This window comes from Micromys minutus (genome assembly GCF_963924665.1).
Source record: "Micromys minutus genome assembly, chromosome: 25".
NCBI classification, from domain to species: domain Eukaryota; kingdom Metazoa; phylum Chordata; class Mammalia; order Rodentia; family Muridae; genus Micromys; species Micromys minutus.
In genome coordinates, this window is record NC_137960.1 from 3,158,377 (window position 1) to 3,180,809 (window position 22,433).

The 22,433-nt window shown below is 51.3% G+C and overlaps 2 protein-coding genes and 1 long non-coding RNA gene across 7 annotated transcripts; 1 reads left to right on the plus strand and 2 right to left on the minus strand.

The window, feature by feature from the left end:
- Positions 1-2,216: 2,216 nt before the first annotated feature.
- On the minus strand, positions 2,217-4,927 carry LOC308436994. The gene is made up of 3 exons (XR_013975549.1): positions 4,835-4,927; positions 4,460-4,512; positions 2,217-4,227 (listed from the first exon to the last, which is right to left on the minus strand). It is a non-coding gene; the product is annotated as an uncharacterized lncRNA (long non-coding RNA).
- LOC308436978 (H-2 class I histocompatibility antigen, D-K alpha chain-like) lies at positions 4,489-11,921 on the plus strand. Of its 5 annotated transcripts, none has more exons than XM_080938001.1 (9): positions 4,489-4,684; positions 4,886-5,155; positions 5,384-5,659; positions 7,176-7,451; positions 7,579-7,695; positions 7,873-7,905; positions 8,106-8,153; positions 9,137-9,208; positions 11,832-11,921. In XM_080938001.1, exons 1-8 carry the CDS (start codon positions 4,612-4,614, stop codon positions 9,205-9,207), a joined length of 1,164 nt encoding a protein of 387 aa, XP_080794127.1. In that variant the 5' UTR covers positions 4,489-4,611; the 3' UTR covers position 9,208; positions 11,832-11,921. The 5 variants fall into 5 exon arrangements, with proteins under 5 accessions (XP_080794127.1, XP_080794125.1, XP_080794124.1 ...); XM_080937999.1 differs by lacking the exons at positions 9,137-9,208; positions 11,832-11,921 and adding exons at positions 9,284-9,409; positions 9,490-10,708; XM_080937998.1 differs by lacking the exons at positions 9,137-9,208; positions 11,832-11,921 and adding an exon at positions 9,284-10,708.
- A 1,955-nt stretch (positions 11,922-13,876) lies between these two features.
- VPS52 (VPS52 subunit of GARP complex) lies at positions 13,877-22,352 on the minus strand. The gene is made up of 20 exons (XM_080937991.1): positions 22,049-22,352; positions 21,240-21,324; positions 20,586-20,638; positions 20,373-20,448; positions 20,142-20,209; positions 19,733-19,908; positions 19,188-19,338; positions 18,509-18,609; positions 18,283-18,415; positions 18,124-18,181; positions 17,488-17,621; positions 17,020-17,175; positions 16,629-16,747; positions 16,262-16,385; positions 16,004-16,099; positions 15,809-15,916; positions 15,583-15,648; positions 14,874-14,985; positions 14,519-14,637; positions 13,877-14,362 (listed from the first exon to the last, which is right to left on the minus strand). The coding sequence occupies exons 1-20, from the start codon at positions 22,136-22,138 to the stop codon at positions 14,216-14,218; spliced, it is 2,172 nt and encodes a 723-aa protein (XP_080794117.1). The 5' UTR covers positions 22,139-22,352; the 3' UTR covers positions 13,877-14,215.
- Between the last annotated feature and the right edge of the window lie 81 nt (positions 22,353-22,433).

Consider the following 22,433-nt stretch of genomic DNA (forward strand, 5'->3'; position numbering starts at 1 on the left):
AATTCTTGATCCTCCTGCCTCACCTCAGCATTTCAGGGGCCGGGATCACACGTGTGGTGTTGTGTGATGTGTCTCTGTGTGTGTCAGTGTGTGTCTATGTCAAGTTGACTGCAGTGTGTGGTAGAGCAACAATTGGGGAAAAGCCTATAATCTCACTCAAAAGTTGTGTTTCAGCCAGAAGATCAGAAGGACTCGTGAAAACCGCAGAACAGAGGAATTGGGGCTGAAGGGAAAATCCCTGGCTGCTTCGGTATGAAGAGGGCAGAGGAGAAACTCCCTGCCTTCCCCAGCATTCAAAGCTCACAGCCCCTTAGGTGATCCTGAACCGGACCGGCTCCTACTCCTGTGTCCTGCTGCCCCCTGGCGGCCTTCAGCGGTATCGCGGCTCCCAGGGGTCGTGAGGACAGACTGGACTGTGTCCAATGTCCCTCCAGACTGCAGACTGCAGAGTCCAGGAACTGCTGGCCAGCTTCACGTGTCTTGAAGCTGTCCGGGTCACACTGAAGAAGTGCCACACTAAGGAAGCAGAAATCCCTTCAAAGCCCCCACATCGGAGCGTTAGTTTTTCTTTTGTTGATGCTGTTGGATCCAGAGTCACAGGCTTCCCGTTTTCATTCCTGTCGCTTAGTCAAGAGTGCTATCCCTTTTATAAACAAAGTAGTCAACGTGAGGGAAAGTAGAAAAAAAAACTGCAACTGAAACCCTTGTGGGCGGGGACCAAAAAAAGTCTCAGTAAATATTTGTTTGCTTTTTGAAACAAAGTATCCATCCCTCTTCTTCTGCCTTTTGTTCTACTCTAATGAAAATGAAAGCTCCCATTCTGCAATGCCCTGGTAGAGACCTTGTAAAGTGTGTGTGTGTGTGTGTTTACTACAGTAACCAGTTTTCTTAACTGCCATCCCTGCTCCCATTTTCAGCCCAGTCTTCAAACATTTCTCCCCACCATTCCTCCCTCAGTCCCCAATAGTCTTCTTAAACACTCCCTTCTCCCAGTGTTCCCAGTACCAAAAGCTCCAAACTGTAACCTGTATTTTCTAAGCAGTGCACTGCAGAACCTTCAGAGCAGCTGCAGGCCCCTCCTTCAGCCCCAGCTTTAAGATGCTTCCACAGATACTGTCACAATTGGTGGCTTCTGAGAAAATGGCCAGACCAAGGCATCAATCAGCCTGAAGGCATCACGGGAGTTGTCCATGGTGGCTCATCTCCTTTCCCCTAAGCAGGAGCTGCCCCTCAGGAGCAGGACATGTTGGGTCAGCTCCTCTCCAGCCTCTCCCAGAAGCTCCATAAGATGGCACCTCAGCAAAAGCCATCTGTGGCCAGGAAAGATTTTTCACTCAGGGACCTGATGCAAGGGAGGTGAGGGACAGACAAAAAAAATCTACCAATCTCTGTGCAAATCCAAAACCAAACCACCAGTTCCTGAGCTTCCCACAAACCCCACCAACATTGATCAGGAAACCTATCAATCTGTGAATAGGAAAACCTAAAATGCTTTCCACCTTTTATAAACAAAATAAGATAAAATAAAAAAAAAGAAAAGAACCTGCTGCTGAAAATGACACAGGGTATTTCCCAAGAACAGCCTCCCTCAGTAAACACAATGATGGTTTTGGAAACAAAGTATCTATCCCTCCTTTTTCTGCTTTTCGCTGAATGGTACTAGAAATCAAATCTCCCATACTGCAGTGCCCTACACTGGCACCACTTATACAATGTGTGTTTTATGTCCAAACAGTCATCAGCTCTGTGGTCCCCAATCTGTGAGCTGCCAATCATCAAAGCTACAGCCAGTCTCTCCTCCCTGCCCCAGCCTACACTGAGATGCCCCCACAGGAGCTGACAAAATGGTGGGGCCATGACATTTCCTCAGCCTGCAGCCATCACAGGAGCTGTCCATGGTTGGGCACCACCTTTCCTGATCAGCCAACTGCAGTCATGAGGAAGTATTCCCTGTGGTGACACCTTCCATGCCTTAGCCTACAGACTTGGTAAAATACCACCCCAGGAGCTGTCCCTCAGGTGATGGCCACAGTGACAGCACCTCATCCCCAGCCCCCACAGCAGCTCCACAGAGATGGCGCTGTAATGTTGTGTTTTTCTCAACTCTACTTTTAATATAGATTCTTAAATGTTTAACCTCCCTTCAAGGTCACTGCCCACCAGCGGTAGTAGAGAAGAAATGTTATTAGGATGTTTGGGAACTGGATCTGTTTAGGAATTGTTCTTTGGAGCAAATCCCATCTGTGTTGTCAGGAACTCAGCAGTTCTGTTCACAGGTCAGCAGCGGCAGCTTGATTGGCTCCCGATGACTCCCTGGATATACCTGCACTCCAGGTCATCGGTGTTGGGACAGGAGTAGGAACAGGTCAGCTGAATCGGCATGAGTCAGCAGAGGGATTAGGACCAGCAGAGACACCAGAAGTTCTTTGCCATGCCGCTCTCATGGAAGTGAAGATCAGTGAAGACACAAGACCAAGAAGCATTGCAAAGCAAGCTATGCAAGCAAGCCCAGCCTCCCGTCTCTGTCCACTGCGTCCTATTTATACTCCCTGCAAACATCACAGGTCTCCATGGGTCCTGTCTCACCACGTGTCCTGCCTCAGCATGTGAGTCTGTCTTAGCAAAACTCCACACAAGTCTGTATCATCCACAGATTGATGTCACTCTGCCATTCAGCCTGAGTCCACAGAGGCAGCAAGGAGCCCCCAGCACACACGTAGTTCACGGTGCTTGTCTCTCTATGGAGGGCCAAAAAACAGAGTTCCACACAACAATGTAAGGTGAGGCAATACCTGTGTGTCTTCATCAAATAACCCTTGATCACAAGTCCTTTCACAGGCTTGCTTTAGCAGAACATCCTTCTACTGCGTCTGCTCCAGGAAAACATTCCTTCACATGTTGTCACAACAAAACACCATTGAACACAACTGACTTTCTAAAGAAACCTGAAGTTTCAACTTCATGTCACCTCAGAAAGGCTGGTGACATCTGGGAAGAGCTACCCACCCTCACCCATGGAGGCTTCCTCTTGGGGCTATGTGGTTCCTGAGGTCCTGTGTCTCTGGTGCCGTTCCACTGAGATACCTTCTCCCTCAGAGCTGTGTGATCCTGGGCTTCTGACTCCTGGAACATTCTCTATCTGAGCAGAAACACTTACATTTTGGTGCAGTGACTAGAACAGGCTCTTCTGGTGCTTGTGCTTCCTAAAGAGGACACGAGAAGGAATGTTTCACCACAGCAGACACAGGTGAGAGGATGTTTTCCTAAACCAAGCATGTGAAAAGACCCATGATGTTAATAAAGAAGGAATATAAATGTGACCCATCAGATGGTGGAAGAAGCAGATATTGGTACCTGGCCGTTTCTTACTGGTCATCGTTTGTCTGCAGATCTTTTGCTGAAAACTGCTCGATGTAGCTGTTCCCCCTCGACCCACCAGACACTCTTTCTCTGCCATTCTCATGACTGTTGTTTCCCTGCTGACCTCCATGGCTAGTGCACCCGTCCTGATGCTTATTTAATGTCAGGGAAGCCTCCTGGGAGGAACCAGATCCTCAGGACTGGACACTGACTGCTCAGTAGCAGATGTGAGAAACCCATCATGACTCCTGTGCACCAATGCCACTGCTGATTCCTTTGCTTGTTTCCTTGACAACCAGACCTGCCATGCCTTAGGAACGTTAATACCTATGGAGGATGTCCCTATTGGTCAGGTAGGTTAAAAAACGGAGCATGGGACATCCCACAGGACAGATGTACAGTAAGCTACAGTTCCTGATGGTAACCACGTTTGGATAAACAGTGGAGAACCTTGGAACAAACTGTGGAGAATGGGGGGGATTCATAAAATTTATGTTCACTTTGATACCAAATCCTCTTCCCAGAAGACAAGGGGGTCTACTGTGCAGACACAATGACCCAAGTCCACACAGACAATCTCCGGACCGGGAATGAAGATCCTTGTAAATCAAACACCCATCTGGAGCTACAGAAGCTTCTTCTGTGAATAAACAGGAGTCTGGGTCTAAGCCCAAGGGTGAGAAGACAGATCCTGCGGGAAGAGGCAAAGTCTCCTCTTTACAGATGAGAGTCCTGCACTCAGGCTTGGCAGTGTGAGCCGCCCTCTGAGGAGAACAGAGCCTGGTCTCTGTGGGGTCCTTGTGGGGCTTGTGTAGCCATAGTATACCCGGAAGTGGCTTTTCTTCCAGAAGACTCCAGGGTCTGACTCTGAAGAGAAGAAGGAAGAGGAAGGGTGGAGGAGATGACAGAGAGAGTCTGGCCTGCGGGTCTCTCCTGTCCCAGAGCTTCTGGGTTAGAACTCAGAGACATCAAGAGGAATAGCGCTCTGTCCACAACACAGGATTCAGGCAAAGTGTCAGTCACCAGGCAGTGAGGTCAGGGGCGGGGAAACCCAGGGCTGGGGATTCCCCATCTCCCCAGTTTCACTTCTGCTCCTAACCTGTGTCAAGTCCTTCCGCCCGGACACTGATGACGCGACGGCAGGTTTCATTCCTATTGGGTGGAGAGATCCCGGGAAACCAATCAGCATCTCCGCGGGCACTGACTATAAAGTCCCCGCAGCTCGCGGGACTCAGACGCGGGTGATCACCGATGGGGGCGATGGCACCGCGCACGCTGCTCCTGCTGCTGGCGGCCGCCCTGGCCCCGACCCAGACCCGTGCGGGTGAGTGCGGGGTCGGGAGGGAAACGGCCTCTGCGGGGAGGGGCGGGGGCGGCACCGGGGAAGCCGCGTCCACGCGTCGCCCACCTGACCCTCCGCCCTTCTCCACCCGCGTCCCGACCCCGCGCCCTGCTCCCCTCCCCGCCCGCGCACCCGCCCGGGGTCCCGGGAGGAGGTCGGGGTCTCACTGCTCGCCGCCCCCAGGATCACACTCGATGCGGTATTTCCACACCGCCGTGTCCCGGCCCGGCCTCGGGGAGCCCCGGTACATCGCTGTCGGCTACGTGGACGACACGGAGTTCGTGCGCTTCGACAGCGACGCGGAGAATCCGAGATACGAGCCGCGCGCGCGGTGGATGGAGCAGGTGGAGCCGGAGTATTGGGAGCGGAACACACGGATCGCCAAGAGCAATGAGCAGAGTTTCCGAGTGAGTCTGAGGACCCTGCTCCGCTACTACAACCAGAGCGATGGCGGTGAGTGACCCCGGGTCGGAGGTCACGACCCCTCCACGTCCCAACACTCAGGACAGAGACGTCCGGGGTCCCAAGTCCGAGGTTCAAGAGTAGAACCGACCCGGACCGGTTTCCCTTTCGGTTTACCAAAGTTGGTGGGCGGGGCCGGGCGGGTGGGCGGGGCCGGGCGGGTGGGCGGGGCCGGGCGGGTGGGCGGGGGTGGGCGGGGCTGACCGCGGGGTCCCACAGGCTCTCACACGATCCAGCGCACGTTTGGCTGTGAGTTGGGGTCGGACGGGCGTTTCCTCCGCGGGTATAATCAGTTCGCCTACGACGGCCTCGATTACATCGCCCTGAACGGAGACCTGAAAACGTGGACGGCGGCGGACATGGCGGCGCTCATCACCCGACGCAAGTGGGAACAGGCTGGTGAAGCAGAGAGACGCAGGGCCTACCTGGAGGGCACGTGCGTGCAGTGGCTCCGCAGATACCTGGAGCGTGGGAAGGAGACGCTGCTGCGCTCAGGTGCTGGGGCCGCGGGCAGCTCCTCCCTCTGCCCTCGGGCTGGGTCTCAGTCCTGGGGAAGAAGAAACCCTCAGCTGGGTTGATGCCCCTGTCTCAGAGAAAAAGAGTGTCCCTGGGTCTCCTGATCCCTCCTCTCAGTGACTGCACTGACTCCCAGGGCTCAGCCTTCTCCCTGCAGAGTTCAAGTCTGTCTCAGGGGGAAGGAGAGAGTTTCCTGACAGAACAGCGGGGGCTCCCTGCTGTCAGCCATGGTCTGTCTCAGGGGGCTTCTCTCCCCACAGCTGTGTGTGGACAGTGACCCCTGTTCTGCTGAGTGTGTCAGCCCTTATACCTCAGGACCAGAAGTCTCCTTTCCATGATAGGAGACATGGGCTGCACTACATAAGACTGGTTTCTCCAGTTTCTAGAACTTTCCCAAAAGTACATTCTTACATATCCTTCCCTGTCTTTGGGGATTGCATTTCTTCCATGCCCCATTTCTCTCCGGACAGTGTAGAATGGTCACATGAACCCTTTTGGGGTACCGGTGATAATATAAATTGTGGAATTAAAAATTTTTTTTTAAATTTTTTCCTCTTATTTTTTACTTTCCTTTTTATTTACTTTTTTTTTTTTGAATGTCTTATTTAGGGTCTACTCAGTTTTTGTCTGAACTGCATTGATCCAGTTTCTCCCCGCCCTTGTATTAGCATTGGTATTAGTCTCCCATGTGCCAGGGTTAACTGCTAACCTGGATAATTAGACAGGTTAAATCAGGGTTCTCATTAAAGGAGAGATTCTTGTGAACTTAGATTGTTTCCTGTCACAACTAAACATCCAGAAGCCTCCTGCTCTTCCTCTGCCCCCACAAGTCACAGTGCTCCCCACAGTGAATCAGGAATTGGACTTTCTGAGAGACAGGATCTTCTACAATCCAGGGCTGGAGTGAGAGGGAAGATCCACACACCCTGTGAGCCCACTGTGTTCCAGTGAGTGCTGCACTGGGTTCCACAGCACACTCCAGGTATCCTGTGTAACACACCTGTACCTTGTCACTCCAGAGACAGGATCTGGGAGTCATTTTCTCTGGCTGAGTGTCAGAGTTCACCACATTTCTGCTACACACTTCCTGATGGTTGGTCACTTGGACCAACAGTTAATGCTGGTCAGCAAGATGACCACAGTGTTAGACTCAGTGGTGGCAGCCTTCCAGTTTCACATGGGCCTAAATTCTAATTTTAATGTGAACTCAAACATATATTAAATTACTTATTTTCCATTCATCTTCCATTTTGGGCTCCCTGTCTCATGTATAGAGCAGCACATGAGGACGGCCATGTTGATCCACTGGCTCCTGTGGATTCCATCTTAGTTTCTGAGTCCCTCAGGAAAATGTGCAGTTCTGTGCTGAGGGACCAGCTCTACCTGCAGGTCACTAGTGCGATGACAGTCGAAGTGTCATCATTGATTTAAATGTGTCTTGTGTAGACCTCAGTTGATCTTATTAACTGTGTGACTTCTTAAATCTTCCACACAGATCCCCCAAAGGCCCATGTGACCCATCACCCCAGATCTGAGGGTGAAGTCACCCTGAGGTGCTGGGCCCTGGGCTTCTACCCTGCTGACATCACCCTGACCTGGCAGTTGAATGGGGAGGACCTGACCCAGGACATGGAGCTTGTGGAGACCAGGCCCTCAGGGGATGGAACCTTCCAGGTGTGGGCATCTGTGGTGGTGCCTTCTGGGAAGGAGCAGAATTACACATGCCATGTGGAACATGAGGGGCTGCCTCAGCCCCTCACCCTGAGATGGGGTAAGGAGGGTGTGGGTGCAGAGCTGCGGTGAGGGAAAGCTAGAACCTTCTGCAGACCCTGAGCTGGTCAGGGCTGAGAGCTGGGGTCATGACCCTCACCTTCCTTTCCTGTACCTGCCCTTCCCAGAGCCTCCTCCATCCACTGACTCTAACATGGTGATCATTGCTGCTCTGGTTGTCCTTGGAGCTGTGGTCGCCATTACAGCTGTGGTGGCTGTTGTGATGATGAGGAGGAGAAACACAGGTAGGAAAGGGAGGGTCTGAGTTTTCTCTCAGCCTCCTTTAGAACAGTGCTCTGCTCATTTATGGGAAACACAGCCACACACACATCACTACTGTCTCCAAGTGGGTCTGATGTCAGTTCTGGAAACTTCCTTCTGTTAAGATCTTCCTTGAAGTCTCACAGCTTTTCTTCTCACAGGTGAGAAAGGAGGAAACTACACTCTCGCTCCAGGTGAGTGTGGGGGTGAGATTGTCCTGAGGCCAACGGAGTGAGGTTGGAGGTTTTGGGAGTTTGGGAATTCATAAGGGCTCCTCCACCGAAATCTTCAAGGGCCTGAGTTTCACCTTTGTAGGAATACATACATATACACAGATACATCCACACTAATATACACATACATATATGTATACATTTGTTTTGTTTTACCCTAGGCAGGGACAGCCCCCAGAGCTCTGATGTGTCTCTCGAAGATTGTAAAGGTGACACTGTGGGGCCTGAACAGGGAGGGGCAATGTGGACATGATTGGGTTTCAGGAACTCCCAGAATCCCCTGTGAGTGGTGAGTTGTTGGGATGCTGACTTCACATTGATGGTTCGTGACTCTCTTTCTCTAGCATGAAGACAGCTGCCTTCAGGGGACACAGTGACAGATGGTGTGTTCAGGCCTCTCCTGTGACACCTAGAGTCCTCGGGTTTTCTTTAGACAACAGTGTCTGATGTTCCCTGTGAGCCTATGGGCTCAGTGTGAAAAAATATGGAGCCTAGTCTGCCCTGCCCAACAGGACCCTGTCCCTGCACTGCCTGTGTTCCCTTCCTCAGCCAACCTTCCTGGTCCTCCAAACACTGGGGACATCTGTATCCTGTGAGCTCCATGCTGCCCTGAGCTGCAGCTCCTCACTTTACACCCAGAACAAAACTCTGAATGTGAACGTGATTGTTAACATCTTTGGCTTGAGGGTTGATTGATTGTTAAATTAATGGATTGAGAATAGAGGGTTTTGGTTTTTTGTTTGTTTGCTTGTTTTTTTATTTTAAGAAATGGCAGATGGAGAACCTTTCAGAATCCATGTCACTAAGCTGTGTGTATCTGATGGGACAGGATGAGGCTGTGTGAGCTGAGTGTGAACAGGGCTGTGCCCAGGTGTGCTCAGTGTGTTGTTACCTGTGATGAGGTCACTCCTCAGCTGTGTCAACTCTGGGCTCTGCTCTGTCCATCACTGTGAAGCACCTGCTGGGAGTCTGTGATCACAGGACACAGGGAAGGACACAGCCTTGTCCTGTCCCCAGGATTAGGAGCCCCCAGGGCTAAAGATCAGAGACTCACCTGGGGATCCTTTAAAGTGCAGGGTGCACAGGATAAGTCACACTGCATTTCCTCAGATTTGTTTTAGCCTCTAACTGAAGCTGCTCCGGGCTCTGCCTGTAGCTATGCAGCTGTGGTGATTTCTGCTTCTCTTCCCAGTGTCCTTCCCCGGGTTCTCAGGTATAAGAAGTGATTTTCTGTTGAACTCCCAGGATCACATCCACAGTTGAGGTAATTAGCTTAGATTTTCAAAACTTAATTTCAATAAGAGTTCTTAAATTTTATCCTTCCTTCTAACCACACCAGAGGTTGTGGAAAAGAAAGGTGATGGGAATACAGGGGAAGTGGACCCGTTTAGAAATGGTTTCAGAGCAAATGAATCTGTGCTGTCAGGATATCAGCCGTTCAGTTCGCAGGAATCAGCCATGACTGGTGAGTTCAGAAGTCGGGAGGCTCAGCTGTTTGCTGTTTAGAAGTAGGTTTTTGGGGTGATTTCAGTCTCCAATTGACAGGACACCCGCAGTCACGTCAGTAGTGTCAGGATAGCAACCACGAGTCAGCAGCGGTGACACAACCCAGCAGAAACAGCCAGGCCTCCACCAAATCAGCATGAGTCAGCAGGAATGACCAGGACCAGCAGGGAAACCAGGAGAAGTTCTCTGCCATGACTCTCAACGCAGTGAAGATCAGTGAAGATGAAGTCTTAAGACCAACAAACCGTTGCAAAGCCACCTAAGCAAGTTACCATCGCTGCCCACTGTGTCCTATTTATTCTCCCTCCAAACGTCACCTGTCCTCACAAGTCTTGCCTTCCATGAGCCTTGTCTTAGCAAAACACCATGTGAGTCTGTCTTAGCAAAACTCCACTTGGGTCTGTATGAGCTGACATATCCAGAGTCTGCCCATCAGCCCACCGCAGAGCAGCAAGAAGCCACCAGAACATCACCAGAACTTTTTGCTACATTTCTCTATGGAATTACAGGAAACTCCGATCAATAAACCATATTAAGGCACCTTGTGTACTGTCTCTTGGGTTTTATTCCTTCAAACATCATGTGCCCTTTCACGTGTTTGCTTTGACATAACATCCTGTGTCTGCTTCAGCAAAACCTCATCGACACAACCAACTTTCCAAAGAAACCAGAAGTTTCCACTTCAAGAACAGAGATGCTTCTCTCTCCGGTAACTTGGGTACCACCCCTGGAACTTATGCTCCTGGACTATCTGATCTTTCAGCAACTGATAGTCTGGAGTTCACTCCCTGCAGCTCCAGCGTGGGCAGGAGGATGCGGTGTTCAGCATAGTCTGTCTTAACGTCCTGTTCACAAGCCTGTTGCTGCTCTGCACTGTGGATGGCTCTGTATTGCAGGAGAGAAAAGTCCTGCTCACAGACCTGTAACCATTTAAATCATCTCATATTTATACCAATAAAGAATGACAATGGAGGCATAAACTGAGAAAGAATTTTACCAGCTCAGTGAGGAAACTTCATTTTCTTAACTATATATGAGATAACCTATTCACAAGCCCGATCAGCTCTTTCCTAGATTTACCTGTGTCCTGTCAGATGCTTCTCTGTGGTTCCTGCAAGGACTGAGAGGAAAACCCATCACTTACCTGGAGCTTCTTCCTTAGAGATTCTTCTCCAAGATGAGGAGAGAGAGAGAGAGAGATAGAGGGGGGAGAGAGAGAGAGACAGAGAGAGAGAGAGCTCTGTCAAAGGTCCAATTGTTTATAAAGAAGTCCAGCTCCTACTATACACCCTTGGCAACCTGAGCCATGACACTGGTATGGGATTTTTCTGCCCAGGGATTGGTGGCTTTTTCACCTCCTTTCCCCTGGCTTTGGCCCCATGGATTAGAGTGGGTCATCCTTTCCAGATGTAGCTGGCTTTTGCTGAGGTTCCATTTCTGTGAGGACTGGAGGGGATTGGAGAGGTGTCACCACTGTGAACAGCTCCTGAGGTGTTTCACCAAGGCATCAGGCTGAAGCAGGAAAGAAGGTGTTCCACCATGAACAGCTCCTGGGATGTCTGCAGCCTGAGGAGATGTCATGGAGCTGCCATTTTAACAGGACTCCATTTGGACAGCTCCTGTGGGACATTTTACTGAGGTGGGCCATAGACTGGAGCAGGAAGGAAGGGCCTGCCACCACTTTGAGGGATTTAGCATTAGAGGCCACAGTGAGCCAGGATAAGCCCTTTGTCCCTGAGCTGTGTCTCGTCAGATATTAAGCCAAGGTGATGAAAAATTGAACTGTATTGTTTACTTTTCTGTTGCTGTAATAAAACACATGTCTAAGAAACTTATAGAAAATTTATCTGGTGATTAGGGTCCCAAAGAGTTAAGAGTCCATCAGCATCATGACAGCAGACAACAGGCATGACAGCAACAACGCTGAGAGCTCACACCTCCAACCATGTCCCCAGTGACACACTTCCTCCAGCAAGGCCACACATCCTAAGCTTGCCCAAACAGAGCCAACTGGGAACTAAATATACCCATATACATAAGAATATTTTTTAAAATAACAAAAAAGAAATGGAGGGAGGGAAATAAGATTTTGGTAAAGAAACACAGATCCCTGAAATAATATTGGGGGGTCTCTATAGCACGTAGGAACACCTCTAAATTCTAGTGCAGGAATCTAGGGTGGCTAGTACTGGATATATATATATATTGTGGTCTTAGGGATTGAACAAGGAAAAGGAAAAATCGACACAACTTTCCCCACAGAGTGGCCCTGATGCTACTTCTCTATGAAGACTGTGTGTATATCCATTTGTGCTTCTTGTGTTGTTGTGTCTTGTGTCGGCTCAGATTGACCTTGAATTCTTTTTTTTTTTTTTAATAAGATTTATTATATGCTGTGCTCTGCCTGCATATATCCGCCAGAAGAGGGCGCCAGATCTCATTACAGGTTGTTGTGCGCCACCATGTGATTTCTGAGACTTCAACTCTGAACCAAAGGAAGTGCTCTCAACCTGAGTCATCTCTCCCTCCAGTCCTGACCTTGAATTCTTGATCCTCCTGCCTCACCTCAGCATGCCAAGTGCCAGGATCACACGTGTGGTGTTGTGTGGTGTGTGTTTATATCACAGTGACTGGAAAGTGTGGTGTTAAGTAACAATCAGGGAAGAAGCCTGAGGTGCAATCTCACTCAGAAGTTGTATTTCAGCCTGAAGACCATTAGGACCCGTGAAAACCACAGAACAGAAGATTTGGAGCTGAAGGGAAAATCCGTGGCTGCTTTGGTATGAAGTGGGCATAGGAGAAACTCCCTGCCTTCCCCGGCAGTCAAAGCTCACAGCCACTTAGGTGATCCTGAACTGGACCGGCTCCTACTCCTGTGTTCTGCACAGCCTTCAGCAGAATAGCGGCCCCCAAGGATCGTCTGGACAGTCCCTCTGACTGGCTGGCTTCATGTATCCCCAAAGCTGTCCGGGTCACACTGAAGAAGGGCCACACACTAAGGAACTGTTATCTCCTGCACAGCCCCAAAATCTAACATTAGTTCCTTTTTCTTTTAATGTTCCTGCTGCCCAGAATTTATTCGAGGGCTTCCTTCTTGTTTGACCATGTCCTGTGTCCTAACACACTGGCAGAGTTTGATGTGATCCACCCAAAGAAAGGGTCCTGGGTTTCTTTAGGATTAAATGTCTCTAATCCTAGCCCTCAGGAGGGTGGATCTCTGTATTCTTCCACCATATAGCATGTTCCAGAACACCCAGGGCTCTAAGGTGAAACCAGAAGACTGGGATCCCCAGGACTGACCCTGGTGGCTCAGTAGGGAAAGTAAGTGAGAAAGAAGCATGAATTCCCTGGGGCAGGTCTGGGTGAACTTCTGGTCCCTCAGCCCAGTACAGCCAAGGCACTGGGATGAACAGGGTAAAGGAAATACTCAAATTACTTTTATTTTCCTTGCCAGCATCTTTCACCTGTTGTAGATAGAACATAGGGACTGCTTCCTGCCCTTTACTATATCCTAGCCCTTTACTTTTAAGAAGTGGTCTAGGCTGGCCTTGAACTTATTCTATAACTAAAGCAGACTTTCCATCCAATGCCTCAGGCTCCCAGTTAGCCAGGATTACAGGCCTACAAACCAGCCTAGGTTTTGCTTAAGACTTGGTCAGACTGTGGTGGTATACACCTTTAGTCCTAACACTTGGGAGGCAGAGGCAGATGGATCTCCAAGTTCAAGACCAGCCTGGTCTACAGAGTGAGTTACAGGACAACCAGAGCTACACAGAGAGACCCTGTGTTGAAAAACAAACAACTTGGTCAAGGATGTTCCTTCACTCTAGAACCTGTGGGTTATGACCCCTTTGGGGGCCAAAGCACCCTTTCACGGGTGTTTTAAGACCATCAGAAAACACAGATATTTATATTACTATTATTAACAGAATTATGGTATATTATAAAGTAACAATGAAAATAATGTCATGGTTGGGGCCACCATGAGGAACTGTATTAAAGGGTCACAGTATTAGGAAGGTTGAGAACCACCGTTCTGGAGTCTGCAGACTCCATACAGAGGTGGGGCGGAGGGCAGCACAAAGGGTCTGAGTCACAGGTAAATGACAAGATCTGTTTTGGAGCCAGGTCTACCCCTGCCTCAATGCATGGGTGCAGGTGTTACAGGCTGTCCACCCTCAAAGGAGCTGTGACAGCCACTTAAGACAACCTGGGAGGCTGTGGATCTTTCCCATGGTAGCCCTCAGGACAGTGCACAAAGCTGTCACCTTCCCAGGCCTGTGGCATGTGCCAGCCTCCTGGAGAGCTGCAGTCACAACTATGCCACCCCTGGGCCACAAGCAGCAATAGACCATGGGCTATACTGCACCCTCTTCCTGATGCCCACCAGGAACTGAGTAGGTCTACAGAAAAGAAATGCTGAGAACTCAAAGTGTTTATTATTGTCAGACTGAGAGAGCCCCGCCAGGAGGTGATGTCACTGTCCCAGAGGAGCCCACAGATCAGCTACAGGGTGGCCGGCACCGCTCTGCCCTAAGAGCTGGAAGCTCACAGGCTGCGAATGCCCAGCACAGGAGCTGACCTGACTGGGAATTGAAGGTCATGTCAGCCCAGGGAGTGGCCTCGGGCACACTGTTGAGACAGAGTCCTGGCAATGGGGGCTGAGTGAGGTGTGTGGAAGCCTTGGAGAGCACAGGAACGGGAAGGGGTTCCAGGTGACAGCTCCACCTATGGGTGCATGGGGCTTAGGGCCTGGTAGTCTGAGTCAGAAGTTGGGCTTGTGTTTCTTCAGCTCCACCATGAGGTGATGGATGTTGATGAGCTCCGCCCTGGCTGGGAGCGCACGGAGCTGGGGCTGGGACAGCACCCGGTGGAAGCGATGGTACAGCTGGATCAGCTGGGTCAGGGCCCCCTGCAGAGAGCACAGTTGGGTCAGACTCATGGCCACTGGGCCTGTCACAGCTTCACCAGAACGTGGCACAGCTGCTTGTGGGCCTTCAGGGCGTTCGTGTGCTGCAGAGCCCAGAGGAAAGAGCAAGGACACACGCAGAGGGCTGGGAGCGGTCACCTGGATGATGCTGGTTCCATTTCGAAAGTTGGTAAAACTCCGCATTACATCCTGACTCAGGGACTCCACTGACGCCTTCCAGGAACTACCGAAGCCACGGATCAGCTGAGTGACTCGGGCTGACCACCAGAGGAAAGAGTGTCTCAAAGAGCAACCAGGGCTGGTGACCATCAGGTAAGGCCTGCCCAGGGCATAGCCATGCTCACCATCAAGCCTGGCTTTCCAGGTATTTTTCCAGCCAAGTCTTTCCTGCTGTGATGCCTCCCTGTCTCTCTCCCCGCTCTCCCTGTTAACCTGCACACTCCTGCTGTTCCTAACTCCCGCTGCCCACAGCGCCAGGACAACATCCACATACCTTCCTCCCCCCGGAGCCGCTCAGCCTGCCCACGCTCAATCAAGGCTTCAGCCTCCTTCACAAATGCCACCAGACCCCCAAAGGGGGGAGACAGCAACTCTTCAATGAACTCCTAGGGAAACATGCAAGCCCAACAGAGTCAGACTCCTGGAAACAAAGGATCCCTATTATGGACGGTCATGTCTAATGACAGGCCATATAGTAGCCTCTGTGAACCTTCTAATTTAGGTGGTGATGTCACAAGTTGCAGAGAACGTCCCCAAGGATTTCCTTCCAGAACCAAGAACCAATAAGCTGGCTCATCAGGGAACAGTGCTTGCCACCGGTCCCCAGACACAATGTGGAAGAAGGAATGGAGCCCACTCCTAGAAGCTGTGACCTGTGACCTCCATGTGCTTCAGATGTGCCTATGGGAGCTAGCACACACGAGTACATTCACACAGGACTATAGTGCAGTAACGTACACACATGCATAGCTATAGTGCACACACATGCACACATATACACAATACGTATAGTGCATGCATGCACACACACACACACACACACACATACATAAATAGCTACTTTTCTTATCTGTTTCTAAGGTATTATTACCATTAAAAGTTAAATGGAACAGACTAGCATGAAGGCAGTGAGTCGTGATTACAACGGCACATGGAGGTCAGTCCAACAGCACCGTGGTCTCCCTGCCACACCCAGGCCCTACCTGTGTCCGAGCATTGAGCAGCTGCTGGAAACTCTCCACCTCTTTGCTGTCGTCAGCAGCCCGCTCCTAAGGAAGACAAGACGAGTGAGGAGCCTGGGAATCCTTTACTGTCGTCAGCGCTTCCCCTTCACTCCACGCTGCAGACACGGCCAGGGTCCAGCGGTAAAGCACTGAGCTCCTGTGGAGCTTGCAGCCTTAGGGACTCCCGTGGGGGGGGCACCGTTACCATCAGCACGCCCAGCATCATGTCATAGTTGTTGATCAGAAACACAAGCTGCTCCTTCCTGGAGGAGAACTCCGCAGCCACTCGGAGGACAAAATTTTCCACCTCCACCTGCAAAAGCCAAACAAAAGCAGCAGGTTAAAAAGCCAGGTCCCAGGTCCCCTCGCCGTGCTGGCACGCGGTCCTGCCTAGCCTCACCTGTAGCTGTCCCAGCAGCTGCAGCGTGCGTTCATTGGGGATGGTCTGGTTGATGCTGACAAGCGCGGAGGAGAACTCAGCATAGCGGCGTGTGATCTGGGAGCAAGAAGGGAAGGCTCACACCGGCCTGCCTGGCAGACACAACCCTGCTGCCTCTGCAGCTCCTGTCCCCAGTCAGGACAGGAGTTGTCTGCCGAAGTGCCCAACCCACCACTTAGTGTGACCACCAGATCCGCTTGTTACCTCACCCGCCCTTACATAGTGGGGCCGAGTGTCCAGTCCCCCAAGGCGCTGGGGGTCAGTGCTGCGGACACTCTGGACATTCATCTCCAAGATCAGCTCAAACCGAGGCCACAGCAAGGCAAGCACCTGCTCCCAGTACCTGCAGACTTAACCAGAATCTAAGGTCAGCTGCCTAAGGTCTCCTGGCTGCCCAGGAGAGCACAGCAACCTTCAGGGTGACGGTGGGTGTGTGTGTGCCCGACACCAGTGCTGCCCCGGGACACACAGATGGGAATAGGGTAAAGGATGTCAGGTGAGGAAGAGCCCACATTCAGGGCAGAGTTGTTTGCATAAAATTAAAAAGCTGACCACCTCCAGGCACCAAGGACCAGAGCTCAGTGACCTGTCCAGGGCAGGGACGTCCCTCTTTGCTGCAATGTTGCGGAACCGGAGAACAATGTGAATGCAGAGAAAAACAGCAATGGCGTCATAGCAGTCGGCCAGGTAGGACTCCAGGTGTTTCTGTGGCACAGCAACAGGCAGACAACTCAGTGTTAGCTTGTTCCAGTGGCTGTAGGCAAACAGATGTACATCTCTTTGGGGAAATGGCACTGGCCAGGGAGACCAGCTCCATCCCTGTCCACAGGCACCTCGAGCGGCCTGACTTATATAAGTTCCCCAGAGCAGAAGCCGGGGCTGAGCTTGGGATGGGAGCTCCAGGGTTCCAGGGCTTACAGGACATTCTCCTGGAGTTGCTGCCTGCCTGTGGAAAAGCACAGAAGTTGGAAACTCACCAGCGTCATGGAGAGCGTTCGGCCCATGACAGCGTGGAACAGGTCATGTGCAGCAGGGCCAGACACGACGAAGAATTCACAGATGAAAAGATATTCACGGCAAGAATTGTCGAGGAGGGCATAGTGCTGGCTGCGGAAGAGTGCTTCAAATGGATACTACCAGGACAGAGAGACACACACGGATGGGTCTCACACTGACCCCGTGGGTATGGAGACTCAGCTCAGTAATGAGAGCTCACAAGACCACACACCCAACCTCCAGGCAGGGAAGAGCCCTCTGAACAGGCACTGTAGAGGGGACACAGGGCACAAGAAGAGCCCTGCCCACTGGCTGCTGCCGCCCCCAAATGCACTTCAACTATTGTCTCCTGACAGTTATTTGGCAGCCGGTCTCCCTGTGCAGGCCACGGACCCCCAAACTAACACTGGGGACTGATCCCTGGCAACAGAGGCGTAGCCTTGCAATACCCTCTGCTCTCCACGCTGGGCAGTGTGGGGCACCAGGATGGGGGCCTCGAGCTCGGCCGGTGAGATGACAGCACCACGGGTGCCCAGGGTAAAGATGGTGTTCCTGCTTCGGAGGGACGGCTTCGAGAAGAATCGTAAACAGCATCGGAGTCAGGGAAAACAGTGAGACCAACCACCCCAGGCCCAACAAGCCGAGGCCTGAGAATCCCAGAACCAGAGCCTTGCTCCGCCTGACACCCGTAATGGCCGTCAAAATTTTACAAACCCTCTGAAATAATTGTGAAAAACTGTCAAGAGTGGCGCGTGCTTCTTGGAGAGGAAGCTCTAGCTTTAACGTCCTCAAAAGTCTCGAACCACAGAACGGGTAAGAAACACATCTCTGGGCTGGAGAGATGGCTCACCAGTTAAGAGCACTCTGCTCTTCCAGAGGTCCAGAGTTCAATTCCCAGCCACCACATGGTGGCTCACAACCATCTCTAACGGGATCTGATGCCCTCTCCTGGTGTCTGAAGACAGCTACAGAGTACTGAAAGGAAGGAAGGAAGGAAGGAAACCCAGCCCTGCAGGCTGAAGCCAAACGTCCCCACCATGGTTCCCACCATGAGCCCCACATGTGAGGCTCCCTCTCCAGGATATCTTTCTTTGCCGTGTCTTCTACACCCATCAGATCGTCTTTCTCAGCAACTTCCTCGTACTAGAAAAAATAACAGAGAGCTGAACCATCACTCTCCACCACCAGCAGGCAGGGAGCTCTGTCCCTCCTTCTCCTCCTCCCGCTCCAAGCCAGGGGCTCACCTGCACTTTCATGAGCCGCCCCACATACGACCGGTAGTATGACAGGTAGATCTTGCTCAGCGTCTCTACGTACTCATCCCTGATCTCCTTGGCTGTCGCACGCTCATTGCCCAGCAGGAACTGATAGAAAAACCTGGAAGGACCAGGGCAAGTCAGACACCATGGATGCCCACGCTGGACTGTTGAGAGGCTTACCGGCCACCCTGTGCCCTCCTGGTGTGGGCACCTGTACTTCAGCAGGGCCGTCTGGGGGATCTGATAGTTGGTCATCGGCTTTCTGAAGGAGTAAATCTTCTGGAGAATGAACTCACGGATCTTCGTCACTGCCTAGACGTAGGGAACAGATAGGCCACGAAAGGGGGGGAGCGTTTACTGTACGGCAGGAAGGGAGGGAGGTGATGGGGGGTGCTGAGGATAAAGGAAAGGAACAAATACTTCTGTTGTGTTCTGGTTATGGAAGCAGGGTCTCTCTGTGCAGCCCTTGCTGTCCTAAGACTCATGGAGGTCTGCCTGCCTCTGCCTCCTGAGTGCTAGGGCTAAAATCGTGCACCACCATGCCCGTCTTATCTTTTCGGACTGTTTCATCTTGTAAATATGGAATACAGAAGGTTTTATAAATTTCATGTCATTCCTTACTTACACAGGGGCCATGCTCGTCCTCTCTGCATGGCTCTAACTTTAGTATCCAATACCAAAGCGAGCACTGCTTGTTTTTGAGGCAGGGTCTCATGTATCTGGGGCTGACCCCAGGCTCCTTCCTGTATGCGGCACTGGGGATGGAAACCTCTACCAACAGAGCCACATCGAGAGCCTCTTTAGATTTTCAGGAGGGCTGGAGGGCCAACGACTCACTACACAGTGGGAAGCAGGGGGAGCCCTTGGGAAGCTGACTCTAAGCTCCCCACCTTGACCCGGAGCCGGTCGAGCACGCCCCTGACGTCTGCACAGGCTGCGGTGCCTCTGGCCTCCTGCTCTCTGACCGCAGCTGCCTTGGCATCCAGTTCCTGTAGCTGCTCCAAGAACCTGGGCTCCGTCACTGGAGCTTCCAGAATTGCTCTGAGGAGCAAGGGAGAATGGGACTGGTTAGATGGGAGATTCAACAGCCTCCTGAGCCACACCTCCTCACATGGCCCTGGATTACTCCCAACCTGTGTCCCAGCCTTTGGTGGCTAAAGCAGGGTTAGGAGTTTTTAACCCATCCGTTATTTCCTGTACCATTTTTTTAAAAAAAAAAAAAAAAAACAAGATCTCACTCTATAGCCCAGGCTGGTTTTCTTACAATCCTCCTGCCTCAGCCTCTCAAGCATGTGATTACAGGCATGGGCCAGCACACCTGGTTTCTACGTGGTAGCTGACAATCCCAGCCTGGAGACCTATGTGGTAAACTGGGTAGGTAACCCAGTCCAGCCACCTGCTCTGGACATTTCGACCCTTCCAACCAGTGACTCACGTGACCAGAGCAGAGGGCACCACTAGCCCATCTACAAGTTCCCCAAGTTTCCCCCGGACTGCCTGTCGGTTACGAAGTCGGATGTTCATGGCCCCTGACTGCTCCTGCAGGGTCCGGATCTCAGAGCTGATGGAGCTGAGGTCGCTCTGAAAAGCTCCCAGCATCTGCTCCATGCGCTGTGGGGAGGGCAGAAAACACTGTGGATGTGACTCCCAGTTGACAGGGAATGGGCAAGTGTGCCACCCAAGTCTCTAAGCAAATACCCCAGTATCCAGCAACCCAGGAGGGGTGGGAGATCTTTACTTGTCCAAGAGGGCCAAAAAAATACTTAACAAGAAAAAAAAATGGGGGTGGGGGAGAGTAGAAGGCAATTAGGTGAGATCTGAGGCAGCGTTTGAGGATTACCAACCTCCAGCACAGCGTCACAGGCTGTGATCTGATTGTGCAGAGATGTTATGTTTTCACTCTCTTGGATATCTGACCCACAAAAGTCAAGGGCTTCACACTCAACAGAGTTCTGCAGATCTGCAGTACCTGCCCCCCAGTTGTCCCCAAAGTGACAGAAACCTGTGGGGGCTACCTGCATCACACATCCCCCAACCCCAAGCCAGTAACGCCCATCTTTCCCCCCGGGGGATACAGTCCCGGATGGACTTCTGCTCGACCTGCTGCAGCTCCAGCTCCACCTGCTTCGAATAGTGTCGAAGATCCACACCCTGTGGGACATGGCAAGGTCGGGGAGAAGCCACAGAGAAAGGACACCAGAACAGACTGGCTGGAGGGGAGCCACCAAGGTGAGGCGACACCCAGAGTAAGGGAAGGTGGGGGAGATGAGGGGAGTGAAGAGTCTCACCGTTTTGAGAGCTTCCTTCACTAACTCGTCCTCCAGATTTGCCTGGATGTGAACTGGAAACGAGTTTATCATTAGGGTCCCCTGCCACACCTCCCTCTACCCATTTCTGCACACCACACCAATCTCCCCTTTCCTTCCAGCCCCCATCCTCTCCAGTTATAGGCACAGTCGTTTTGCACCGTGGGACTTTCCGCTGTCTCGCCTTCTCACGGTCCTACTTGACCACAGATCAAAAATGTGAGATCTAAAGCGTGTGGTATTCTGAGAAGGTGAAGAACCTCTCACCTGGCCTTGGATATGAAACATCTTTGCTCCGTTCATCTATGGTGCGTGCTGTGCCTGCCTCTCAATCACTCGGTCTTGGCTGTCTGCACATTTATGTCCAAACAGGCTTTATTTTTACTTAATACTAGTCCCAAAGAGCAAGAAATGATGCAGCAACTCTATTACAGTGAATTACTATAATTAGTCTACTCTTTCTCTTCATTTCTTACTAAGCCTAAGTTAGAAGTTAAACCTTCTCAATTCATAGATTAAACTTTATACATGCATTAAGGGAAAAAAAAACATAGAGGGCCATCTACTGGGGTCATGTAACACATTCCTAAAGAATAAAGGGGGCTTACTTTGCCCCCCCCCCACGTTACCACTTACCATCCACTTCATCCAAGATGAATTCATCAGAGGTGATATCCAACTCCCCAAGTTGTAGGGGCTCTTGGAGTCCAGAGCCAGCCCCCTGAAGAGGGACAGGTTAATGAATGTGGGATATAAGAGGAGATGTTGGAAACAAAATACAACCCGATATCACTAATCCTGCAAGCGAGGTAAGGGTTGCTTTTTCAGGGTTGCCACAGTAAGGGGTCAACGATTCTGATGCACTCAGATCTACATTTTGGGGCTACTGAGAATTGTCAGGAAATTCATGGAGTCGCTGGGGTTGTTCAAATGAGAAAAACTAGCATGAGTCAAACTTGCCTTTGAACTACGGACCTCAGTCTCCTGCTATCCCAGGTGATCTACCTGAAGGAGTTCCAGGGGCTAAAATTGTCAGCTTACACAGTGTTTACCCATGTGTTAGGTGCACCCTAAAGCATACTCATTAGGTTAATCCTAACTACCAACTATATATAAGGCAGGTCCTAATAAGGTCTCCATTTTATAGGTGTGGTAAGCGTTGGCACCGAAAACATAGCAAGTGGTGGGACTGGAAGGAACCCAGGCAATCCTATTACAGAGCCACGTTCTTAATCTTTTACACTATATTCTCATTTATACTAAAAAACGTGAACAGGAAGCTGACCCTGTATTCCTGGGACTTGAGTTTGAGCCACTTTGGTCTCTACGAGTCACCATCACCCATAGCAGGGCGGCTCTAAACCTTGTGTCTAAACCCGGCCTATGCCTTCCTGAGAAGGACGACCTGACGACACTCCAGAGGACAAACAGTCCCGTGCTCTCACCAGCGGGCCCTCCTCCTCCTCCATATCTGAGGCCCCAGCCCGCAACACCAGCTCCCGGGCAGCAGCCGCCATGGTCGCGGCGGCTGCCATTCCCCCTCAGCCTCACTTCCGGCAGCTGTCAGTCTCAGAGAGTCCGTTTCCCAAAGCAAAAGCACAAGTCCTGGAATGTCTTCTATAGAGCAAAAAAGGCTCCGAGATATTTGAGCTAACGCCTCCAGTCTCCCTTGTGAGGTTTTGATCAGTTCGGTTAAGTGCAAGCGGGAAGGTGAACGTCTCGAACACAACCCTGCCCCGGAACCTTTGCTCCTTGCCCTCACAAGAACCGTAAGACGCCAAGGAACACCGAACCGGAAGTTATAACTCCCGTCCTATCCAAACTGTCTCA